At 40.6% G+C, this 21,841-nt stretch overlaps 1 protein-coding gene across 1 annotated transcript in view; it reads left to right on the top strand.

Moving 5' to 3' along the window:
• Positions 1-8,854, top strand: part of LOC132820032 (sodium- and chloride-dependent neutral and basic amino acid transporter B(0+)-like) — a 51,866-nt gene extending 43,012 nt beyond the window's left edge. Inside the window, exons 12-14 of the mRNA XM_060831953.1 lie at positions 1,624-1,722; positions 1,806-1,999; positions 8,792-8,854. Of these exons, the coding sequence (XP_060687936.1) occupies positions 1,624-1,722; positions 1,806-1,999; positions 8,792-8,854 (356 nt within the window). The remainder of the gene's footprint in view (positions 1-1,623; positions 1,723-1,805; positions 2,000-8,791) is intronic.
• Positions 8,855-21,841: the final 12,987 nt, after the last annotated feature.

The raw sequence follows: 21,841 nt of genomic DNA, 5'->3' as shown, positions 1-21,841 counted from the left end.
AAGCACATGGAATTGGTATCAGAGACTGCCCATGACTTACTGTGCCAGCACCCCATTATACCCTCCTTGATTTGACAGAGTCCTGTTGACAACCACAATAAGATTCCTTCCTTTGTGTCTGCACTAAATGGCAAGGAGCGACTGGAATAATATCCCTGGCTGAGGTAGCAAACACACAAAGGCAAAAGGCAAGGCAAGGGAGAGGTGTTGTGAGCATCCAGGCCAGCTCAGAATGAGTGAGAATTGGGACAGCAAGTGACCAGCCTGGAGATGCAGCCTGGGTTCATGCTCTTGGGTGTGCTGGCCGAGGCATTACAATGATAGTCACTGGGGCAGACTGTGGTGCAGTACTGAAGTGTAGAAATTTTCTGAGATGGCCCAGCAAGATATTAGAGACTGGCACATATCAGATCCAATACCATGAATGTAAAGTGTATGTGGCTGGCATCCTTGGAGTATTCTCTGAGACCTCAGTGCCTAATATTTAGGTCATTTGGAGCAGGTAACAAGCTGAATTCACGAGATCCCCACTCTAATCTCCAGGTCAAGTTTTCTCAATGTTGAGCTTGTTAGGTGAGTTTAAGATAGGAAGCTGAATATTAGTTAGGCGTGTTGTACCATTAGCTTGCTGCTTAATAGGGAATAATCCCATTAATTAGGAACTCATCACTGCTGAGTGACAGATTCAGCTCATTGCTTACTGAAAGAATAAAAAAAAATATGGTCTTCCCGACATCAGAATTGCTACAGTTCTCATCCAATTCTCGAATAAACCTTGCCAAGCTCACATCATCCAGATCCCGACAAGATACTGCTGTTGATCTTCTATCAGCTCACCAATTCACTATCCATGGTCATACTGTACACCCAGCACAATGGGCTCTCAGGTTATTAAGGAGCCTCATGTGTGGTACTATATCAAATGTTTGAGCTGATCCAATATAACTGGATTTCTTTAGGAATCCAGCAGCACCCACATGCTACAGTTGCAACATATCACTGAAGTGGTCATCTCTATTGCATTTAACTCAATGGTGTATTTTATAAGTTTTAATTAATTACACTTATACCCCTGTTCTTTACATTGGAAACACCCCACTCTTTACCCTTCATTGGTTTCTATCAGTATTAATCGTATCCCTAACAAGTGATTTGTAATAAGATTAGAGAAAATTAGCCTATTTTTGCTGTTGTTCACATGTTTCTATATTTAGGGTTTGTTATGAACTCTTCACTTTCATATTTTACAAGTCCTTAGCAGAAATAGACCCATTCAGCCCCTCAAGCCTGCTCCACCATCAATACGGTCATGATTGATCTGTTTGTGTTTCAAATTCCAAGTTACCTTCATCGCCCAAGAAGAACTCATTCCAGGAAAAGCTTATGTTTCCAATTTGTGCTGGGATGGACAGACCCTTGTTCCCAAAATGGGAGAGAAAGATCAATCAGTTGGTGACAAGAATCAATTTCCTTATCCTGTTTGAAATCTGGAGCAATCCCTTCTCTGGGTTAACCTGTTCATCAGTGCCACCCTGTACAAGATGAACTTCAACAGTAAACAAGCTGCCCTAAAGACAGGACAGAGTGAGTGATGGTGTCTCTCTTCTTCCTTGTTGTTCACAGGGACAAACAGATTCATCAAGGACATTGAGATGATGATTGGGGAAAGGACTTGGCTCTTCTGGCTGTGGTGGAGAATGTGTTGGATTCTGATCTCTCCGTGTTTGGCTGGTGGTAAGAAGCTGTTACACATTATTTTGATTTAAACTGAAAATACCCAATCTCTCATTCTGTTTCTGATTTAGTTTTGTATCTTATCCACATTCAGGCAGTCTTAATCTGGTCCTTGACAACATTTGCCCCACTAAGATATGGATCTGTTGAATACCCTGTCTGGTCAGGAGCACTGGGCTGGTGTATGACCATCTTCTGTATTATGTGGATCCCCATCATGGCTGTGGTGAGAGTTGTCCAAGCTGAGGGCCCCACCTTGTGGCAGGTGAGGGACGCTTTGAAATCTTTTAAAGATTAAGGAACAGAGAACATAAAATTAGGTTTTGGATCATGATAGATGCAATGCAAAGCATATTGTTTCAAAGTCAAAATGTCTTTTTGTTGTCCTTTCACTTATGCTCAGTTCAGTCCACCGTGATACCATCTTGGTTCAGGCACTAAAGCTGGAGTGGACTGGAAGTAGTATCTGTGAATGTTTGAATATACAACTAAAAGAAAGTGGATCGGTTAGCTCAGTTGGTTGGATGGGTGAGTTGGTGATGCTGAGTGATGCCAATCCCTGTACCAGCTGAGGTTACTGTGATGAACTCTCCTTCTGGAACTCTCCCCTTGATCCTCAGGTTAAACCACCATCAATCACCTCGCTCTCTGTTGAGAGAGCAGCCCTGTGATCTGATAGGACTATGGTTATTTCAATGTTACAAAAAAACATAATTTATCACATTTATGCAATTAAATCAAAGATAGGTTTTAAAATAATAAAAGAATTGCACTATTGGAACACATCACAAATATGAACATATCAGTGTGTTGCAATACCTTGGAAAATGCAGGTCACCTTAATTTAACAAATATAAACAAAAGGTCCACTAAACTCTATATTTTGTATTTCAGTCATGGATCACAGATTGTTAGGTTGATTTCATTAAATTCTCAATCAATTCATACACTATTTATGCACCTTACAAAGTTGGAGTTTGGACTGTTTCAAAACTATCTCTCAGTTTCAGAATGGTGTCTTCTGCATTGCAGATCTTTACGTTTGTCTGGTTGTAATAACAAGTAGTGGCATTAGGTGGTGGGATTCAGTAGTTTTCGAATAAAGTCCACGTGGAACATTTCCTGGTTTCAGTACAGGTTTGTCAAGATCAATCTCACATTTTGTTTCTTCATGCTTTCAATGAGAGAAAAGGCAGGGAGACAGTGAGTTTTGAGGAAGGAATTCCAAAGTCCCATAATTCAGCAACTGAGGGGCCATCTACTAATGGTCAAACTATTTAAACAGCAAGGGTTCAAAATGCTTGATTTAGACAACCACACATGTCACAGAGATTTCCAGGAAAGGGTGAGCCAAGACAATGGAAAGATTTGGAAACAAGCAGGAGAATGTTAAACTTGAGTACTTACTTAAGCAGGAGCCAATATGAATTAGTGAGAAAGGAATGATCGATGATCAGGACTTGATGTAATTAAGAGCACAGATTTGAATTATTAAGTTCACAGAGGGTCGGATTTGGGAGGTCAGCTGAGTTGTTACTTGAATAGGAGAAAGTGAGGACTGCAGATGCTGGAGGTCAGAGTCAAGAGTGTGGTGCTGGAAAAGCACAGCTGGTCAGGCAGCATCCAAGGAGCAGAGAATTAATGTTTCGGGCTAAAGCCGTGATGAAGGGCTTTAGCCAAAAATGTCGATTCTCCTGCTCCTTGGATGCTGCCTGACCTGCTGTGCTTTTCCAACATCAAACTCTCGATTTGCTATTTGAATAGCCAAGTGCCAATGGCATGACTGCATGGGTGTGGATTTTTGCAACAGAGGATTTCTGTAACTACAGAGGAATCGAATCAGATTATGCAGGCAAAAATATATGGTTTTAGTGGTGTTACGAAAATGTTGTCAGAAGCTCATTTCAGCATCAAATACAGATCAAAACAAATCGTCACAAGTAGGGTGATAAAGAAAGTTTATGGCGTACTTGCCGTTATTGCTCAGGGAACTGAGTACAAGAATCAGGAGGTCATGTTACAGCTTTATAAGACTTTGCTTAGGCTGCATGACGACTATTGCGTTTAATTCTAGTCGCCACATTACAAGAAGGATGTGGAGGCTTTGGAGAGGGTGTAGAAGAGGTTTACCAGGATGAGGCTTGGATTAGAGGGTATGAGCTCTAAGGAGAGGCTAGAAAAACTCAGGTTGTTTTCTCTGGAGCGGCTGATAGAAGCCTACAAAATTATGAGATGGATAGATAGGGTTGACAGTCAGAATCTTTTTCCCCCCCACAGTTCAAAAATACTAAGAGAAGCATTTAAGGTGAGAGGGCAAAAGTTCAAAGGAGATGTGAGGGGCAAGTTTTTTTACACAAAGAGTGTCAGGAGTCTGGAACAGGCTGCCGGGGTGGGGGTGGAGGCAGATATGATAAAGGCATTTAGGAACTTTTAATTAAAGACATGAATATGCAAGGAATGAAGGGATGTGAACCAATGGCAGGCAGAAGAAAATAGTTTAATTTTGCATCATGTTCGGTACAATATTGTGGACTGAAGGATTAGTGTCTGTACCGTACTGTTCTATATAAGACCAAGGTTATGATTTGTCTGTCTCAACTACACAAAGTTCACAGAATCTGAGTTGTTATGGTGCAGAAAGAAGCCATTCAGCCCATCATGCCTGTACCAGCCCTCTGAATGCGCAGAAGGCCTTAGTATTATTCCCCCGGCTTTTTCCCATAACCCTGGACATTATTCCCATTTCAGTGATTATCCAGCGCTGTCTCTAGTACACCGAATGATTCTGCAATAAAAGATCAAAACAATGGCACTTTTAAAAGGAGGATGACAGACAAAGGCAGTGACCACAGGGTCAGAGAAAGACTGACCCTGCTGTCTGACACAGCAGTGAATCTGCACTATCACTGCTTTTGCTGTTTGAGTTCATGTATCTCTGGACATTAGAGTGCATTTAGGAAAATTTAACAAACAGTGAAATTCACAGCTGACCTTAGAGGAACCTGTGTGGGTGAGCTCACAGCACAGGAACAGACATGTGCATAGTTTGTACTTGTAATCTTGCTGTAAATCTACAGTAGTGAATAGAGTGGATTCTTTCTTAATTATATCTTTTATTGAGATCGGTCTGTTGATTAAATTTTAAAAATATAAACCATAGGTACTAAGTTAGCATGGAGCAGTGTTTTTTTTTAAGAGCAAAAAGATGGTGCTATTTTCTGGGTCTGTAGATTGTGAAGGAGCAACGATGACCTTTAGTTGAGTGAGGTGCTCTTCCTATCAGATGTGGGAGTTTAGGGAGCATTTCCATGTTACTGATGGTTACTTCTGCAGGAAGTGTCTTTGATTGTGAATCCTATCAGATCGCATGGTTAGAGGCAATAAGGAATTTACAAGAGCTAGGGAATATGACGGGTGGCAGTTATAGGAAGCGAGAAAAGCCGCAGAAACATTCAGGTAGATGGGTTAACTCCAGGAAAATTAGGATGGGTAGGCAGGTAGTACAGGAGTCTTCTGTGGCTGTCCCCATCTCACACAAGTATGCTGTTTTGGAAAATGTAGGGGGTGATGGACTTTCCGGGGAATGTAGCACGAACAGCCAAATTTCTGGTCCGGAGACTGGTTCTCAATGTAATGAGGGGTACGTCAGGTTCCAAGAGATCAATTGTGAGAGGGGACTTTCTAGTCAGAGGCATAGACAGACACTTCTGGGGCCAACAGTGAAAAATCAGAATGGTGTGTTGCCAGGATCAAGGATATGTTGGAGAGAGTGCCGAATGTTCTCAAGGGGGAGAGGGACCAGCAGGAGGTCATTGTACACTTTGGAACTAATGAAGGGAAAAGGATGAGATTCTAAAGGGACAATATAGAAGCTTAGGCAGGAATTCAAGAGGAGGTTCTCTAGGGTAGCAATATGTGGAATAACCCTGGTACTACAAGCTAATGAGGGTATGAATAGAAGGAAAGAGCAGATGAATGTGTGGCTGAGGAGATAGTGCAGGGGAGAAGGGTTTACATTAATGGATCAATGAAATCTCTCCTGGGGTAGAAGTGACCTCCACAAGAAGGATGGATTGCACCTGAATTGGAAGGGGATGAATATACTGGCAGGGAAAATTGCTTCAGCTGCTCAGGAGGATTTAAACTAGTAAGGTGGGGGTGAGGGTGGGGATGGGGGTGTGGGGGGGTGGGGGTGAGGTGGAATAGTGGGACCCAGGGAAATAGTGAAAGGTAACTAGTTAAAGCAGGCAAGAACAAAGCAGAAAACAACTACAGGTTGGTCTGATAAATTAAACTGTAATTATTTCAATTCAAGAGAGCTAACGGGGAAGGCATGGTTAGGAATATCGGACTGGGATGTCATTGCAATTACAGAGATGTGGCTCAGAGATGGACAGGATTGGCAGCTTAATGTTCCAGGATACAAATCCTATAGGAAGGATAGAAAGGGGGGCAAGAGAGGAGGGGGAGTGGCATTTTTGATAAAGGATAGCATAACTGCTCTACTGAGGCAGGATATTCCTGGGAGTACATCCAGGGACGTTATTTGGGAGGAATTGAGAAATAAGAAACGGATGATCACCTTATGGGATTGTATTATAAACCCCACCAATAGTCAGTGGGAAATTAAGAAACAAATTTGTAAGGAGATCTCAGCTATCTGTAAGAATAATAGAGTTGATATGGTAGGGGATTTTAACTTAGACTGGGACTGCCATCGTATCAAGGGTTTTGATGGAGAGGAATTTGTTAAGTGTGCTGAAAAAAATCTTCTGATTCAGTATGTGGATGTACTGACTAGAGAGGTGCAAAACTTGACTTACTCTTGGGAAATAAGGCAGGGCAGATGACTGAGGTGTCAGTGGGCGAGCACTTTGGAGCCAGCGACCATAATTCTATTCGTTTTAAAATAGTGATAGAAAAGAATAGACTGAATCTAAAAGTTGAAGTTCGAAATTGGAGAAAGGCCAATTTTGATGGTATTAGGCAAGAACTTTCAAAAGCTGATCGTGGGCAGATGTTTGCAGGTAAAGGTACAGCTGGAAAATGGAAAGTCTTCAGAAATGAGATAATGAGAATCCAGAAATAGTATATTCCCGTTAGGGCGAAAAGAAAGGTTGGTAGGTATAGGGAATGTTGATGACTACAGATGTTAAGGTTTTGGTTATGAAGAAGAAGAAAGCATATGTCAGGTATTGACAGCAGAGTTCGAAGGAATCCTTAGAGTATAGAGGCAGTAGGAGTATACTTAAGAGGGAAATCAGAAGGGCAAAAAGGGACATGAGATAGCAATGGCAAATAGGTTTAAGAAAAATCCAAAGGGATTTTATAAATACATTGAGGACAAAAGTGCAGCTAGGGAGAGAATAGAGCCCCTCAATGATCAGCAAGGAGGCCTGTGTGTGGAGCTGCAGGAGATGGGGAAGATACTAAACAAGTATTTTACATCAGTGTTTACTGTGAAGAAAGACATGGAAGATATAGAATGTAGGGAAATAGATGGTGACATCTTGAAAAATGTCCATATTGAAGAAGAGGTGGTACTGGATGTCTTGAAATGCATAAAAGTGGATAAATTCCCAGGATCTAATCAAGTCTACCTAAGAACTCTGTGGGAAGCTAGAGAAATGATTGCTGAGATATTTGTATCATCGATAGTCACAGGTGAGGTGCTGGAAGACTGGAGGTTGGCTAACGTGGTGCCACTATTTAAGAAAGGTGGTAAGGACAAGCCACGGAACTATATTTCAGAGAGCCTGACATCGGTGGTGGGCAAGTTGTTGGAGGGAATCCTGAGGGACAGGATTTATATGTATTTGGAAAGGCAAATACTGATTAGGGATAATTATAATGGCTTTGTGCGTGGGAAATCATGTCTCACAAACTTGATTGAGTTTTTTTGAAGAAGTAACAAAGCAGATTGATGAGGGCAGAGCGGTGGACGTGATCTATATGGACTTCAATAATGTGTTCAACAAGGTTCCTCATTGAATACTGATTAGCAAGGTTAGATCTCGTGGAATACAGGGAGAACTAGCTATTTGGATACGGAACTGGCTCAAAGGTAGAAGACAGAGGGTGGTGATGGAGAGTTGCTTTTCAGACTGGAGGCCTGTGACCAATGGTGTGCCACAAGGATCGGTGCATTTTGTCATTTATGTTTTGGTAAGGCAAATCAGAGCAGGACTTGTACACTTGTTGGGAAGGTCGTGGGGGGAGTGGGTGTGGGGGGGGGGGGGGGGGGGGGGGGGGGGGGAGGTGGTTTGCTGAACAAAGAGACCTTGAGGTACAGGTTCATAGTTCCTTGGACGTGGAGTCACAATTAGATAGGATAGTGAAGAAGATGTCTTGAATGCTTTCCTTTATTGGTCACAGCATTGAAATAGGAGTTGGGAGGCCATGTTGTGGCTGCCCAGGACATTAGTTTGGCCACTTTTGGAATATCATATGCAATTCTGGTTTCCCTCCTATTGGAAGGATGTTGTGAAACTTGAAAGGGTTCAGAAAAAAATTACTATGATGTTGCCAGGGTTGGAGGATTGAGTTTCAGGGAGAGGCTGAATAGGCTGGGGCTGTTTTCCCTGGAGCGTTGGAGGCTGAAGGGTGACCTTCTCGAGATTTATAAAATCATGAGGGGCTTGGATAGGGTAAATAGACAAGGTCTTTTCCCTGGAGTGGGACAGCACAGGTTTAGGGTGAGAGGGGAAAAATTTAAAAGGGATGTAAGGGGTAACTTTTTCATGCGGAGGGTAATCCGTATTTTGAATGAGCTGCCAGAGGAAGTGGCAGAGGCTGGTACAATTGCAACATTTAAAAGGCATCTGGATGTGTCTATGATTAGGAAGGGTTTTGAGGGAAATGGGCCAAATGCCGGCAAATGGGACTAGATTAGGTTGGGATATCTGACCAGCATGGACGATTGGACTGAAGGGTCTGTTTCTGTGCTGTACATCTCTATGACTCTATTTGCTACTTTTGCAAATCAATCAAAACATCAAGGTCTAAACAGCACAGATTTAATGAGATTGAGCTAATTGTTCCTGTTTGCTCTGCCCAGACCTCTCATTATTCTGTGAACTTTAGTGAAATCCCCCTCAGCCTCTTCCTCTCCATGGCGTGAAATTCCACATTCTCTAATCAAAACCTGGCAGTTAATTGTCAATCAGCATTAGTGGGTGCATTCTCCACGGCAACATCTCTGCCAATCAGAATTCATTTAGCAAGCAATCAATAGTCTCCTTTCAGATGACAGAATTTACATTTCACCTTGAATTGGTTGGGATTCTTGCAAAATGTCCCAATAAATGCAGGACAAAAGGATTTGACAAAATGTGTCTTTTCTCAACAATACATCTAAAGGATTATTTGATAAACTATTCTGTAACCCTTATCATTAATGCTAGTCAGTCTACATCATTTGCTTCTCTGCAAGTATTTCTAATGTAAACAGTGTTCGGTTTTCGGGTTTTGCCCAATTCACCAAGAATTTCTGTTTTTCGTTTCTTAATTCAGCTTACACTGTGGTATCTCTTCCCAATGAAAAGCTGCTCTGTGACATCATTACAGGATACTAAACCCCTAATGCAATGGTTAGGAGGTTGGTCTTTGAGGTTGTTGTAAACAGCAAGTTCTTACAGTCCTGCACTAGTAGGCAGGAGGGCCCATACAGTCTCCTCGTTTGCCACCGTGCCGCCTTGTATGTTGCTGTATAACAAAGCTGCTACTGTGTATAGCTGTGCAGGAGGATTTTCTCATGCTTATGTTATCAAAATAGATGATTCACACCTTGTTTGCAAGTGTAATGAATGGGTCCCCCTTCTTTTAGATTGGATTAAATTCACTACGGTGTGGAAACAGGCCCTTCGGCCCAACAAGTCCACACTGACCCTCCAAAGAGAAACCCACCCAGACCCATTCCCCTACATTCACCCCTTACTAATGCACCTCACACTACTGGCAATTTAGCAAGGCCAATTCTCCTAACCTGCACATCTTTGGATCATTGGATTGGATCATACCCTCTGACCATCTCCCCATTCAGGGTCCTCCTTGCCAATTTATTCCCAAAGAGTTAATCACTCTGGCAAATCCCTGCTGGGTCACTTAGCACAAAACTGGCCATTCACAAGCAGCCATGTTGCTTCTTCTGTTCTCTATCAGTACCCCTTACATTACTGTCCATTTACTCTATGACCTCCTCAAAACTTTCTACGAGTTTGGTCAAACAAACTTTTCCCTTTGACATTCAAGCCAACTATTCATAGCTACTATATATGTCCTGCTCTTCTTTCTCTACTAAGGATTCCATTATTTATTCTTGCACTGATGCAAATGGATTGATTTATCATTGCTTGAAAGGGGTCAGGAAAGATTTACAAGAATGTTGCCAGGGTTGGAGGGTTTGAACTATAGGGAAAGGCTGAATAGGCTGGGGCTGCTTTTCCTGGAGTGTCAAAGGCGGAGGGGTGACCTTCTAGAGATTTATAAAATTAAGAGGGGCATGGATAGGATAAATAGGCAAAGTCTTTTCTCTGGGTTGGAGGGAGTTCACGACTAGAGGGCATAGGTTTAGGGTGAGAGGGAAAAGATATAAAAGGGACCTAAGGGACAACTTTTCACAAGGAGGATGGTGTGGGTATGGAATGAGCTGCCAGAGGTAGTGGTGGAGGTGAATACAGTTATAGCATTTAAAAGGCATCTGGATGGGTATCTGAATAGGAAGGGTTTAGAGGGATACAGGCCAAGTGATGGTAAATGGGATAGATGAGGTTAGGATATCTGGGCATGGACGAGTTGGACTGAAGGGTCTGTTTCCTTGCTGTATATCTCTATGATTCTATGACATGCTATGTTTTAAATATAGGCATTATTTTAGCTTTCTAAAACTGGATCTCTGCCACAACTCCATTTCTGAATGAATTAATAAAAACCTTATCCCAAGATTATTTCAAAATATATGGATGCAATTGATCTAGACTGGAATTGGAAGGGGACCTATATCCTGATGGGGACATTAGCTAGTGCTACTCAGGAGGTGTAAGACCCATAAAGGATTTGTTTGGGTGGATAGATGGGTTGGGGGTAGTGGGAGGTTTTGAGCATGCAAAGAGGTAATGAGAAAAGAGATAAGGTGAAGGCTGGTACAGTTGAGAGGAGGAGCAACTCAAATAGTCAAGGCAGGCATGAGCAAGGCAAAGAACAAGGTTAGTCTGATGAATGAGACTACATTTATTTCAAAGCAAGAGGCCTGACAGGTAAAGCTGATGACCTTGGGCATGGTTGGGAACATGGGAATAGGATATCATAGCTATTACAGGGACACAGCTCCGTGAAGGGCAGGACTGGCAGCTTAATGTTCCAGGGTATAGATGCTGTAGGAAGGATAGAAAGGAGGACAAGAAAGGAAGGGAAGTGGTGTTGTAGTACAGGCTAAAATTACAGGTGTACCTCGGGAGAGTATTCCTGGGAGTAATGAGGTCAAAGTCAAGTGGTCCTGATGGAACTCAAACTTTCAGTGACTAGATTATTGCTAAGCAAGAGAACTGCTTGATAGCATTGTTGATGATACCTTCCGGCACTTTATTGATAATTGAGAAAAGACTGATAAGGTTTTAATTGGCCATTTTCAATTTGTTCTGCTATTTGTGTGGGACATATCTGGGCACTTTTCCATGTTGGCAGACACATGCTAGTGTTGCATTTGTACTGGAACAGCATGGCCGGGCTATTGCAAATTCTTGACTATGTCTTCAGTAATATTACTAAATTCTTTTCAAAACCCATAGCCTTTGCCCTATCCAATGCCTTAATGCATTTCTTGATATATCATGTGGAGTGAACTGAATTGGCTGAAGTACAGCATCTGTGAGATCTGCGGAGGAGGCCAAGATAGATCATCCACTCGATATATCAGGCTGATGGTTTGGCAAATGCCTCAATCTTGTCTTCTGCATTGATGTGTTGGGCTCCACCCATCATTAAGGATGGGTGTATTTATGAAATCTCTTACTCCAGTGAATTGTTTATTTGGCCATCACCATTCAGGATTGTTTTGGTAGGCTAGCAGCGCTTAGATCTGAGCCTTTTTATCACATAGTCTGTTATTATACATAACGTGTTGTTAGCCACTAACAGTCTCCATTACCAGCTATTCATCCTCCTAGCCTGACTGTTATACACTCCCTCACCTGTCCAACTATCCTTTTCTGTCTTTGGCCTCTATGCGCACCTATTGTTTACTCCTTACTGCCTCGTCCAACTTTTTCCTAGTTGTCATCAGTTCTGAGGAAGAGTCACTGGACCCAAAACGTTAACTCTGATTTCTCTCAATAGGTGCTGCAAGATCTGCTGAGCTTTTGCAGCAATTTATGTTTTTGTATCGATTTGATTCATTGGTTATGGAATTCCTTAACTCTGTCTATCAATTGCTGCTGATGCTGTTTAGCAAACAAGTAGTCTTCTTTTGTAGCTTCACCAGGTTGATGACTTGGTTTTGGCTCCTGTCATGTCCAACTGCACTCTTCATTGAACTAGGATTAATTGATGGAATTGGCTGAGGCAGGGTAATGTTGGACCATGAGTTTGCAGGTTGTGTTGAAATACAACTCTGCAAATATAGCTCGCAACACCTCATAGATGGCCAGTCTTGTGTTGCTAGATCCATTCAAAGTATATCCAATTAACATGATTGTAATGGCACACAACATGATGGAACATATCCTCAATGTGAAGATGGGACTTTGTCTCCTCATGGACTGTGGGATGGTCACTCCTAATGATACTGTCGTGGTCAAGGATACCTGTAGAAGGCAGTTTGGTGTGGATGGATTGAGTATGTTTTTCACTCTTATTGACTTCATTGGAACATTTGCAGACCCTATCTAGCAGCTATATATTTTAGCTCTTGGCCACCCTTAGTGCTTACTCAAGGTAATGTTCAATGTGTATAAGTATTGATTCATCAGCTGGGGGGCAGTGAGTCAAGGGAGGGTGTGGTATGCGATAATCAGCTGGAGTTGTCCATGCCCATGTCTAAAGCGATTTCGTTTTACTTCATTGCATTCGGCATCAATGTTGATATCTCCCAAGGCAACTGCCTTCTAACTGTATGTCCCTGCTTTCATGACAGTTGGTTGGTCCAGCTGCTGGAACAGGTCATACCAGAGATGGTGATGACATTGTTTGGGATATTTTGTGCAATGCATGATGCCATGAGTATGACTATCAGTTTGACCAGTCTCTGAGACAGCTCTCCCAATTTTAACACTAGCCTCAGAAGTAAATAAGGAAGACTTCACAGAATTGACAAGGCTGAGACTGCCATTGTCATTTCTGGTGCCTTAGCCCATCTAGCTTCACTTCTTATTTGAGACTTTCTACCAATTGATACGAGTGAGTGATTTGCTAAACTATTTTGAGGGCAGTTACGAGTCAAGTACATTGTTGCATTTACACATTGGCCAGACCAGATAAGGGTGATATTTTTCTATCTTTAAAGGGCATTAGTAGTGGTTTCATGTCAACATTAGTGACTTTCAATTTTATATTTAAATGAAAACTCAGATTTCAGCATCTGTCAAGAAGGAATTTGAATCCAAGCCCCCAGAATATTACCTGGCCCCTGGTTCCATGACCTCAGTAACAATGTCACAAGTCCATTTCTTTCCCCAAGTTGTTGTTGCAATCTTGGGACAGTAGGAAGATGATCTATCTAAGGGCAATTGTATCTGCAAAAGCAAATTACAAGAGTCCATGAGGAAAATTAACGAATAAACATCTACCTGGATGCTTAAAGGAATGAACAAGAATACAAATCAGATCAGATTTGGTCCAAGGTGTTACTTGCATTGATCTACTTCTGCTATTAGATAGATCCCAGGACTTCAATGTATGTTCACAATGGAATAGTAGCAACCAGTCTCTGATAGTGGCAATAGACATAAGAGATACTAAAGGTAAGGACAGAGGGTGAGAACAGGAACTGGATTTTCAGGTTGAGCAGATAGGGACTGAGATTGAAAGCATGAGTAAGGTTAGGAGTAAAGGTGGGAGACAAGCCTGGCAGCCAGGCAGAAGCCAGGCTGGGAGCAAGACTGAGGCAAGACAGGAGGCAGATCGAGTGTGAGAAGAAGCTAAACTCCCCACTATTGGCAATAGACATGAGGGATTTTAACAATAAGTACAGAGACTGGGAATAGAGTTGGGACTGAAGAGGATCTTGATGGATAAGTCAGGAGCTGGAGTGTTGGCAGAAAGGTTGTGGGAAGAGGGAAGCCACCAAATGGGAATGAAGTTAGAGTAAAATGTGCAATGTTGAAGGGATATATTGGCATAATTTTATTAACACAACATGAGAAATATGTAAAGGAGTAGACCTTATAGGCCATTGAGCCTATTTTGTTATTTAATACAACCATCACTGATCTTGGAGTGTGACTTCACTTCTCTGCCTGCTTCCCATATCTCCATATTCTCAAGAGACTAAATATGTCTATGTCTGTCTTAAATTTATTCAACAATGGAGATAACTTAATGCCCTGCAGCAGAGGATTACTAAGATTCACAACCCTTGGATTGAAGAACAACCATTTGATGAAGATGTTAAAGCAAAAACAATGTTAACAACATCCATAGGAGCTTACTATATTTCATGAGTGCAAGAACGGATACACTTCCGAAACTGGATCAGGGTTACACTGCTTAAACAACTCAACAAGAATTCAGACTGCTGCTAGTCACAATGAGTCACTTTCCCATCATGGCTGAGTAGAGAATTATCTGCAAGGATTTATTAAACCAAATTCCAGCAAAACATCTTCAGTACAAAGTATGCATGGAGGAGCAAAGTGAAGAATGATAAAATGCTAATTAACCAAGTATTTCTGAAAATCTAGAGCACAGACCAACATGACTTTATGGAAGACTATGGGTTTAAATTTGATATGTTTTCAAGTAAAGCCTCAGATTTTAAATGGAGGTACTGTATTTATTGTACCTCCAATAATAAATAGTTCATTTAGATAGCATCAATAAAATCTTCAGTAGAGAATTGGCTGGTTGGTTAAAAAGAGAACACATTCAAAACTGCATCATTTTACTGCCAAGAGCAATTAGGGAGCATGGTATATAACAGAATTTTAAGAGCACTTGTGATAGCTGAATCACTCTTGCCTAAAAACATAATTGTGACTCTTTGATGATTTTTGACAGATAATATATTAGCAATGTGACAGAAAATATTAAGGAAAACAATTGGCTCTCCCATCATTTCAATTAATTCAGTAAAAATGTAATTGCTGCATCATTGCTTCAATCCAAAGCAATGGATATCACACTAAATTAAAAAAAATAGTTAACTGATTAACACAATCTATCATCTGAATCTGAAATCACTATTAAAGATCCATATTATTTGTTGTTAGTGTTTCAGTCAATTTATGACATGGGCTGAAATTGTAGTTGGCTTGCTGCTGTAGTCTCTTCCTCTACCACCATGAGACCATCACTCCTTCCCCATTAGCTGCATGTAATACAGCAAGGCATGATCCCTGGAAGATAGTTCCTCATGTATTGCTTTGAAACTGCTCCTTGGGGCTGTTTAAATAAAAAACAAATCTTTTATGGCATGTGAGTGTCACTGGCAAGACCAATATTTATTGTTCATTTCCAATTGTCCTTGAGAAAGTAGTGGTGATCTGACTTCTTGAACTGCTGCAATCCCTGTAATGTAAATATAGCCACAGGGTGATAAGAAATGATTTGTGATTTTAACCTGGCCATGGTGAAGAAATGGTGATATAGGTTAAAGTCAGAAGTGGTATGGATTTGGAGGGAACTTGCTGGTGAGGGTGTTCAAATGGGATTGTCCTTGTTCATCTAGGTGATGGAAGTTGCTGGTAGACATGTGTGTTTGGAAGATGTCATTGCAGGATCAGTTTTGAGTTGCTGCAATGCAAGTTGTAGTTGATACACTTCTCACTCTACTCCTGTGCATTGATGGTGGAAGGAGTTAATATTTAAGCTGGGAGATGGTGCACCAATCAAGTGACTTGCTTTGACCTGGATAGTATTGAGTTGCTTGAATGATATCAAAGTTCATCCAGACAAGTAGGGAGTATTTCATTACAGCCCTGACTTGTGCCTTGTAGATAGTGGACAGGATATGTGGAATTATTTACCACAGAATTCTCAACCGCTGCCCTGCTCTTGTAGCAATGGTATTTTAATTGCTGCTCCACTTAAATTTCTAGGTGTTGAAGGCTGGGTTTCAGTGATGATGATGCCATTGGATACTACGGGGCATAGGTTAAACTTTCTCTTGCTGGAGACTTCCATTGCATGGTACTGGAGTGTCAATAATGTTACCTAGCCACATACTAGGCCTAGTTTAAATATGTTCGAGGAGAAAGTGAGGTCTGCAGATGCTGGAGATCAGAGCTGAAAATGTGTTGCTGGAAAAGTGCAGCAGGTCAGGCAGCATCCAAGGAACAGGAAATTCGACGTTTCCTGATGAAGGGCTTATGCCCGAAACGTCAAATTTCCTGTTCCTTGGATGCTGCCTGACCTGCTGCACTTTTCCACCAACACATTTTCAGCTAGTTTAAATATGTTCAGATCTTGCATATGGACATGATCTGCTTCAATACCTGAAGAGTCATGAATGGTATTGATATTACACAATTATCAACGAACATCCCATTTAAGATTTTGTGATGAAGACAAACTGATTGATGAAGTAATTGAAGGTGGTTGGACATGCTGATCTCATAGAGTGATAGCTTGGTGTTAAGATACTTAGACTCCAACAACCATCCTTCTTTGTGTTATGTTAACTCCAACCAATGGATAGCTCCCCCTAATTTACAGTTTCTTTCAATTTTGCTAGGGTTTCTTGATTCAGTCAATTTCTCCTTTGATGTCAAGAACATGTACCCTTTCTTCACCTTTGAAATACAGTCCTTTTGTACCTAGTTGGGCCAAGTCTGTAATGAGGTCTGGAGTTGAGTGGTCCCGGTGAACCCAAACTATGTATCAGTGAGTAAATAACACTTCTTTCACTTTACTGATGATTAAGATGAAACTAATAGGAAGGTAATTGACCAGATTGAAATTTTCCTGATTTTTCACATTTGGTCAATTTTCCACATTGATGGATAGTTGGCAGTTTTCCAACTGCACTGGAACTACTTATCTCAGGCTAGTTCAGGAACAAGTCTTCTGGACTACAGTGGGGTGTTGCCAGGGCTTATTGTCTTTGTTGCATTCATTGCCTTCAGTCATTTCTTGATTGCTAAGGATCTTGATGGCTAAGGATTGCCATTACCATGCTAGAACCTTCTGCAGGCCAAAGCTGAGATGACTCATCCACACAGTACTTCTGACTAAAGTTGGTTACAAATTGTTTTGCCTTGTCCTTTTCACTAACGTTCTGGCCTCCTCCATCATTGTGGGTGTGAATGCTAGTGAACCATCGTACTTTGGTTGCGTACATAATTGCCCACCAATGTTCACCGCCAGCTGTAGCAGGACACAAGAACTTTGGTCTGAGCTGGGAAGTAGTAGAAATGCTCCTGAGCGTCTTCCAGAAGGAAACCTTGTAGAAATCTCCTCTTTTCTGACATCAGAACAGGGTTTTTAGTACCATCTTCAATCCTATTAACATGATCTTTCATTAAAATTTTCATATTTCAATTTATAAGCTGTGAGCATTCTGATTATGTGTTATGAGAACACACAGCATAAAGTGTGTGATATTTGGAGTGTGATTTTCATGTGTTATGTCTGGGATATTGACATACAGTAATACATCACAGATGAATCTCCAATGATGGTGCACATTCTAAGTCAAACTTGTACCTCTTCTTGCCAGCAAATTATATCACGAGGAAATATCCAGTTATGCATTCATTGTAGCAAAAAAAATGCATTCACTTTGAAATTCTTGAAATTAATGTTGGTTCCAAGTAAAGTCAGTCGGTAAATCAAACAATTAGCTTTGTTTCCTGAATAGGTCAATTATGAAATTGCTTTTATCAGGCTTGATTTTTTTACCCAAGATCTGTGATAGAGTGGCCAAAAAATTGATGGAGACTTTCCATCACAATCTCGCTCCAGCCCACACTGCTTTAAATTTTCGAAGGCTCTGCTCCAACATGTCAACAGCATTTGACCATCCCACCATGCCAATGAGCTTGTGGAGTAGGGACATTAGATTTCCTGCCTTCTGGTTCCATTTCTGTTAAGGAACCACACAATGAATGGGGGTTCAGAAGGCCTGCTAGTTCACTGCTTGAAGAGAGGCAACCCAACTGGTATTCTGTCTGCCACCACAAATATTCATAACCTCAAAGCTTATGTCCTACCTAAAATGTTATCTTAGGGGTACGTTGGGGGTTGTCTTAAATGAACTTCCTACTTTAGTAGTATTGCAGTGGATATACCATTGCAATATCATCCCATTTTCATGGGAACAACCGGAATTTTCACCTCGAATCTTACCACCACAAGTTGCAATCTCATGTGCTGTACTCACAGCAGGCTTGGTAGCAAGTAGAAATCCTACAGGAATCCTATTACTGTTGTAATCTTATCTCAAAAGGAAAATCACTTGATTGTGTCTGCTGTATTTTTGTTCTTGGATATAAGAAGAGTAGACAGACATTTTATTAATGAATTAAGAAAGAGAACAGGGAGACAAAGTCCATAGATCTTGCATGCACCAGCTCTTTAAACAAGTATCATTACCTAGTGCCAATCTGCTGCTGTACACCCATACCCTTATACATTGTTTTATTCCAAATAATCATCTAATCTCTTAACTGAATCCCACCCACTTCCAGGCAGTACATTCCAAACCTTCAATACTCAATGAGTGAAGAAAGCTTTTCCTGACTTCACCTTTGCTTCTTTTGCAATCACTTTAATCGATGTGCTTCTGATCTTGTTCCTTTTATGAATGGAAACAATTTTCCCTGATCTCCTCTTAGCTTTCTTTTCCCTTCGGAGAATAATCCAAACTTCTTCAATCTATCCTTATAACCGAAGTCACTCATCCTTGGAGCCATTCTTGTCAACTATTTCTGTGTTATCTCTAATGTGTTTTTCACTTCCTTCCTATAATATGTCACCCAAAATTGTAATAAATAATGTAAATCTTCCTGTTTACATACTTTGGTTGGAGATGTGGATGATATGGAAATATGTAGAATAAATAATGTCATAGAAGACAATTTTAAATGTCAATGTCAGACAGACGTTGCTGGAGAAACTCACAAGGTTTGGCGGCATCTGTAGACGGAAAGCAGAGTTAATGTTTCAGGACCACTGAAGATGGGTCATTGCCTCAATAGAAGTTTTCAAAACATCAATGAACTGTAGATGGTGAAAATCTGAAACACAAGCAGAAACGGAAATTGCTGGAGAAACTCAGCAGGTCTGGCAGAATCTTTGGAGACAACACAGAGTTAACATTTCAGGTAGGCTGAAGAAAGCTTGTTGGAGCTGAAATGTTAACTCTGTGTTGCCTCTACAGTTGCTGCCAGTCCTGCTGACTTCCTCCAGCAATTTCGGTTTCTGTTTTTGTTTCAGTTTTCCAGCACTTGCAGTTCATTGTTGCTTCAAAAAATTCATTGAGACAGATTTGAATGAAAACCAATCAGTTGTGACCATTTTTGCACAATTAGCTTAGATCAAGTGTGACAGAGGAGAGATTACTGTCTAAAATGCTACATTTGAATAATTAAAAGGGAATGCAGATAAGCTATTCTTATACCATGAGAGATAGATGCTTAATCCAAAATATTGTGTTAGGTTTCTCAACAATAAAGTAAACAGCTGGCAGACTACAGCGATGACTTGTATTCACATCCAAACAGTTAATTCGGCTGTTTAATTCTTAAGTCTTAAAATGACTCAATATAGTGTCAGTCCGTGCTCTACTTATTGAATAACTCTCCATAAATGGAAAAATAATTACTTTGAAGAATGAGTTGAGGCAGAATTCTGTCATTGTGTTAAATGATCTAAGAGAGCTATTTGCATCTTTATTCTTTCTTTCACGATTTTGAGACCTCCCAATATACCTTATAATTGGTAAAACATATTTAAAGGATATCTAATGTTGTATTTTATGTTCAGCAAGGTCCCACAAATAACAATGAGATAGAGATCAGTGATATTTATTGGGTTAGTAGAGATTCTGTGAAGTCCCTTTTGTTCATAATGAGCTCCCCAACATTGCTCCGAGGATCATGGTGCAATGGTGAGAGAAGTAGTTCATGACATATAAATGACAGAAAGCCTGAGTCCAAAACCCACCGTAGCAATTTCCAGTACAGGGTGGAAACAAATGGTCAGCAACCTCTCCGCAGGAGACAAGAGGAGAAAAATGTCATTGTTTCGCTGCCAAATTATAAATGTATTTTCAAGTAGAATGTAGTCCTTAATTGCTTAGAATGACCTGTGCAGAATGGACACTTGCAGGAGGTTGTGGAGTGAGTCAGGCACCAGCTTTTTGCTACTTCACTATAACTAAACTTTACATCTCTAAAAAAGCAAGTGGAAAATTGGGAGAAAAATACAAAACCAATTTGAACAAATGTTAGCGTGATTAAGAGCTTTAAGGATGTTAAATTATTCAATTTTCTTGGACAAACCAACTTTGTTTAGGAATTAATTAATTTGGCATTGGTTGGGAAACCAAAATTACCGAGACAAGTTTGTCGCCTTGAGATTTTATTGAGCTCGATTATGTACAGCAGTGTTTTCTGGCACATATGCTGTCAGTCTGGCAATTTCACAGTGAACTGCCTTTTACTTTGTGCCGCAAGAGGCTAGCTAGACCTTTAGCAAATTCTGTCAAGATGTACTACTATTTCACAAATGTCTTACTTAAAATGCCTTAGGCAATAGCTTTCAAAGTTCTTGAACAAAACTAGAATGTTTCATGAGAATAGTTACCAACATTGGAAATAAGGATTGCTTTGTTCAATGCTTTGATCTGAATCTAGAAAATGGACTTATGTAACATCCAGGAAGTTTGGGTTCAAGGTGGAAAGTTCATTTAAGTACATCATTATTGTAGAACCACATTCGTTTTGTTGGCAATCGTATTTCTAGCCATATCAGGCAATTAACTACATTGCTACACATGCTTTTATTTTTATGGATACAATTTTGAATTATGTTGACAAAGATTACTATGGGACTAGTTTAGTTTGGGAACATGGTCAGCATGGACTAGTTGGACCAAAGACTCTGTTTCCATGCTGTATGACTCTATAACTCTGTATTATTCTTATGTATAAATTGACGTTGAAGCATCATTCAGCTTTTTGTAATTCAGTAAAATATGTATATTTGGGTTCATTGCTGACCCTGCTTCCAATACCTTCATTAAAATAAAAACTTGTGTACCAATGTAATTAATTGTCTGATATAGCTAGAAATATGATTTTCTATAAAACTAATGTGGTTCTACAATATTAATCAATTTGAATGGATAAGGACTGCATTCTTCATGCAGATGTAACATACTTCTTAATTGTATATAAAATTATATGGGCCCAGATTTTTGAAATCAGCAATGATGCTGAATATGTTTAATCCATAAAGATTTTTGGAACCAAAGCTTTTACGATTTTTCAACCAGAAATTCTAAGTTTGACTGAAGAATCCAAAATGAGTGCTGACATCAGCAAGCAAATCATCAGATACTGCCTTATAGAGGTTTACAAAATTATGAGAGACATGGATGGGGTAAATAGGCAAAGTCTTTTCTGGGGTTGGGGAGTCCAGAACTAGAGGGCATAGGTTTAGGGTGAGAGGGGAAAGATGTAAAAGAGACCTACGGGGCAACCTTTTCACACAGAGGGTGGTGCGTGAATGGAATGAGCTGATAGAAGTGGTGGAGGCTGGTATAAATACAACATTTAAGAAGCATTTGGATGGGTATATGAATAGGAAGGTTTGGAGGGATATGGGCCAGGTGCTGGCAGGTGGGACTAGATTGGGTTGGGATATCTGGTCTTCATGGACGGGTTGGACTGGAGGGTTTGTTTCCATGCTGTACATCTCTATGACTCTATGAGATACAAGCCATGATTGGAGG

The sequence above is a fragment of the Hemiscyllium ocellatum genome, chromosome 11 (genome assembly GCF_020745735.1).
Source record: "Hemiscyllium ocellatum isolate sHemOce1 chromosome 11, sHemOce1.pat.X.cur, whole genome shotgun sequence".
In the NCBI taxonomy this organism is placed as follows: domain Eukaryota; kingdom Metazoa; phylum Chordata; class Chondrichthyes; order Orectolobiformes; family Hemiscylliidae; genus Hemiscyllium; species Hemiscyllium ocellatum.
Note: the sequence above shows the minus strand (reverse complement) of the source record. Positions and strands in the feature narration are given on the sequence as shown.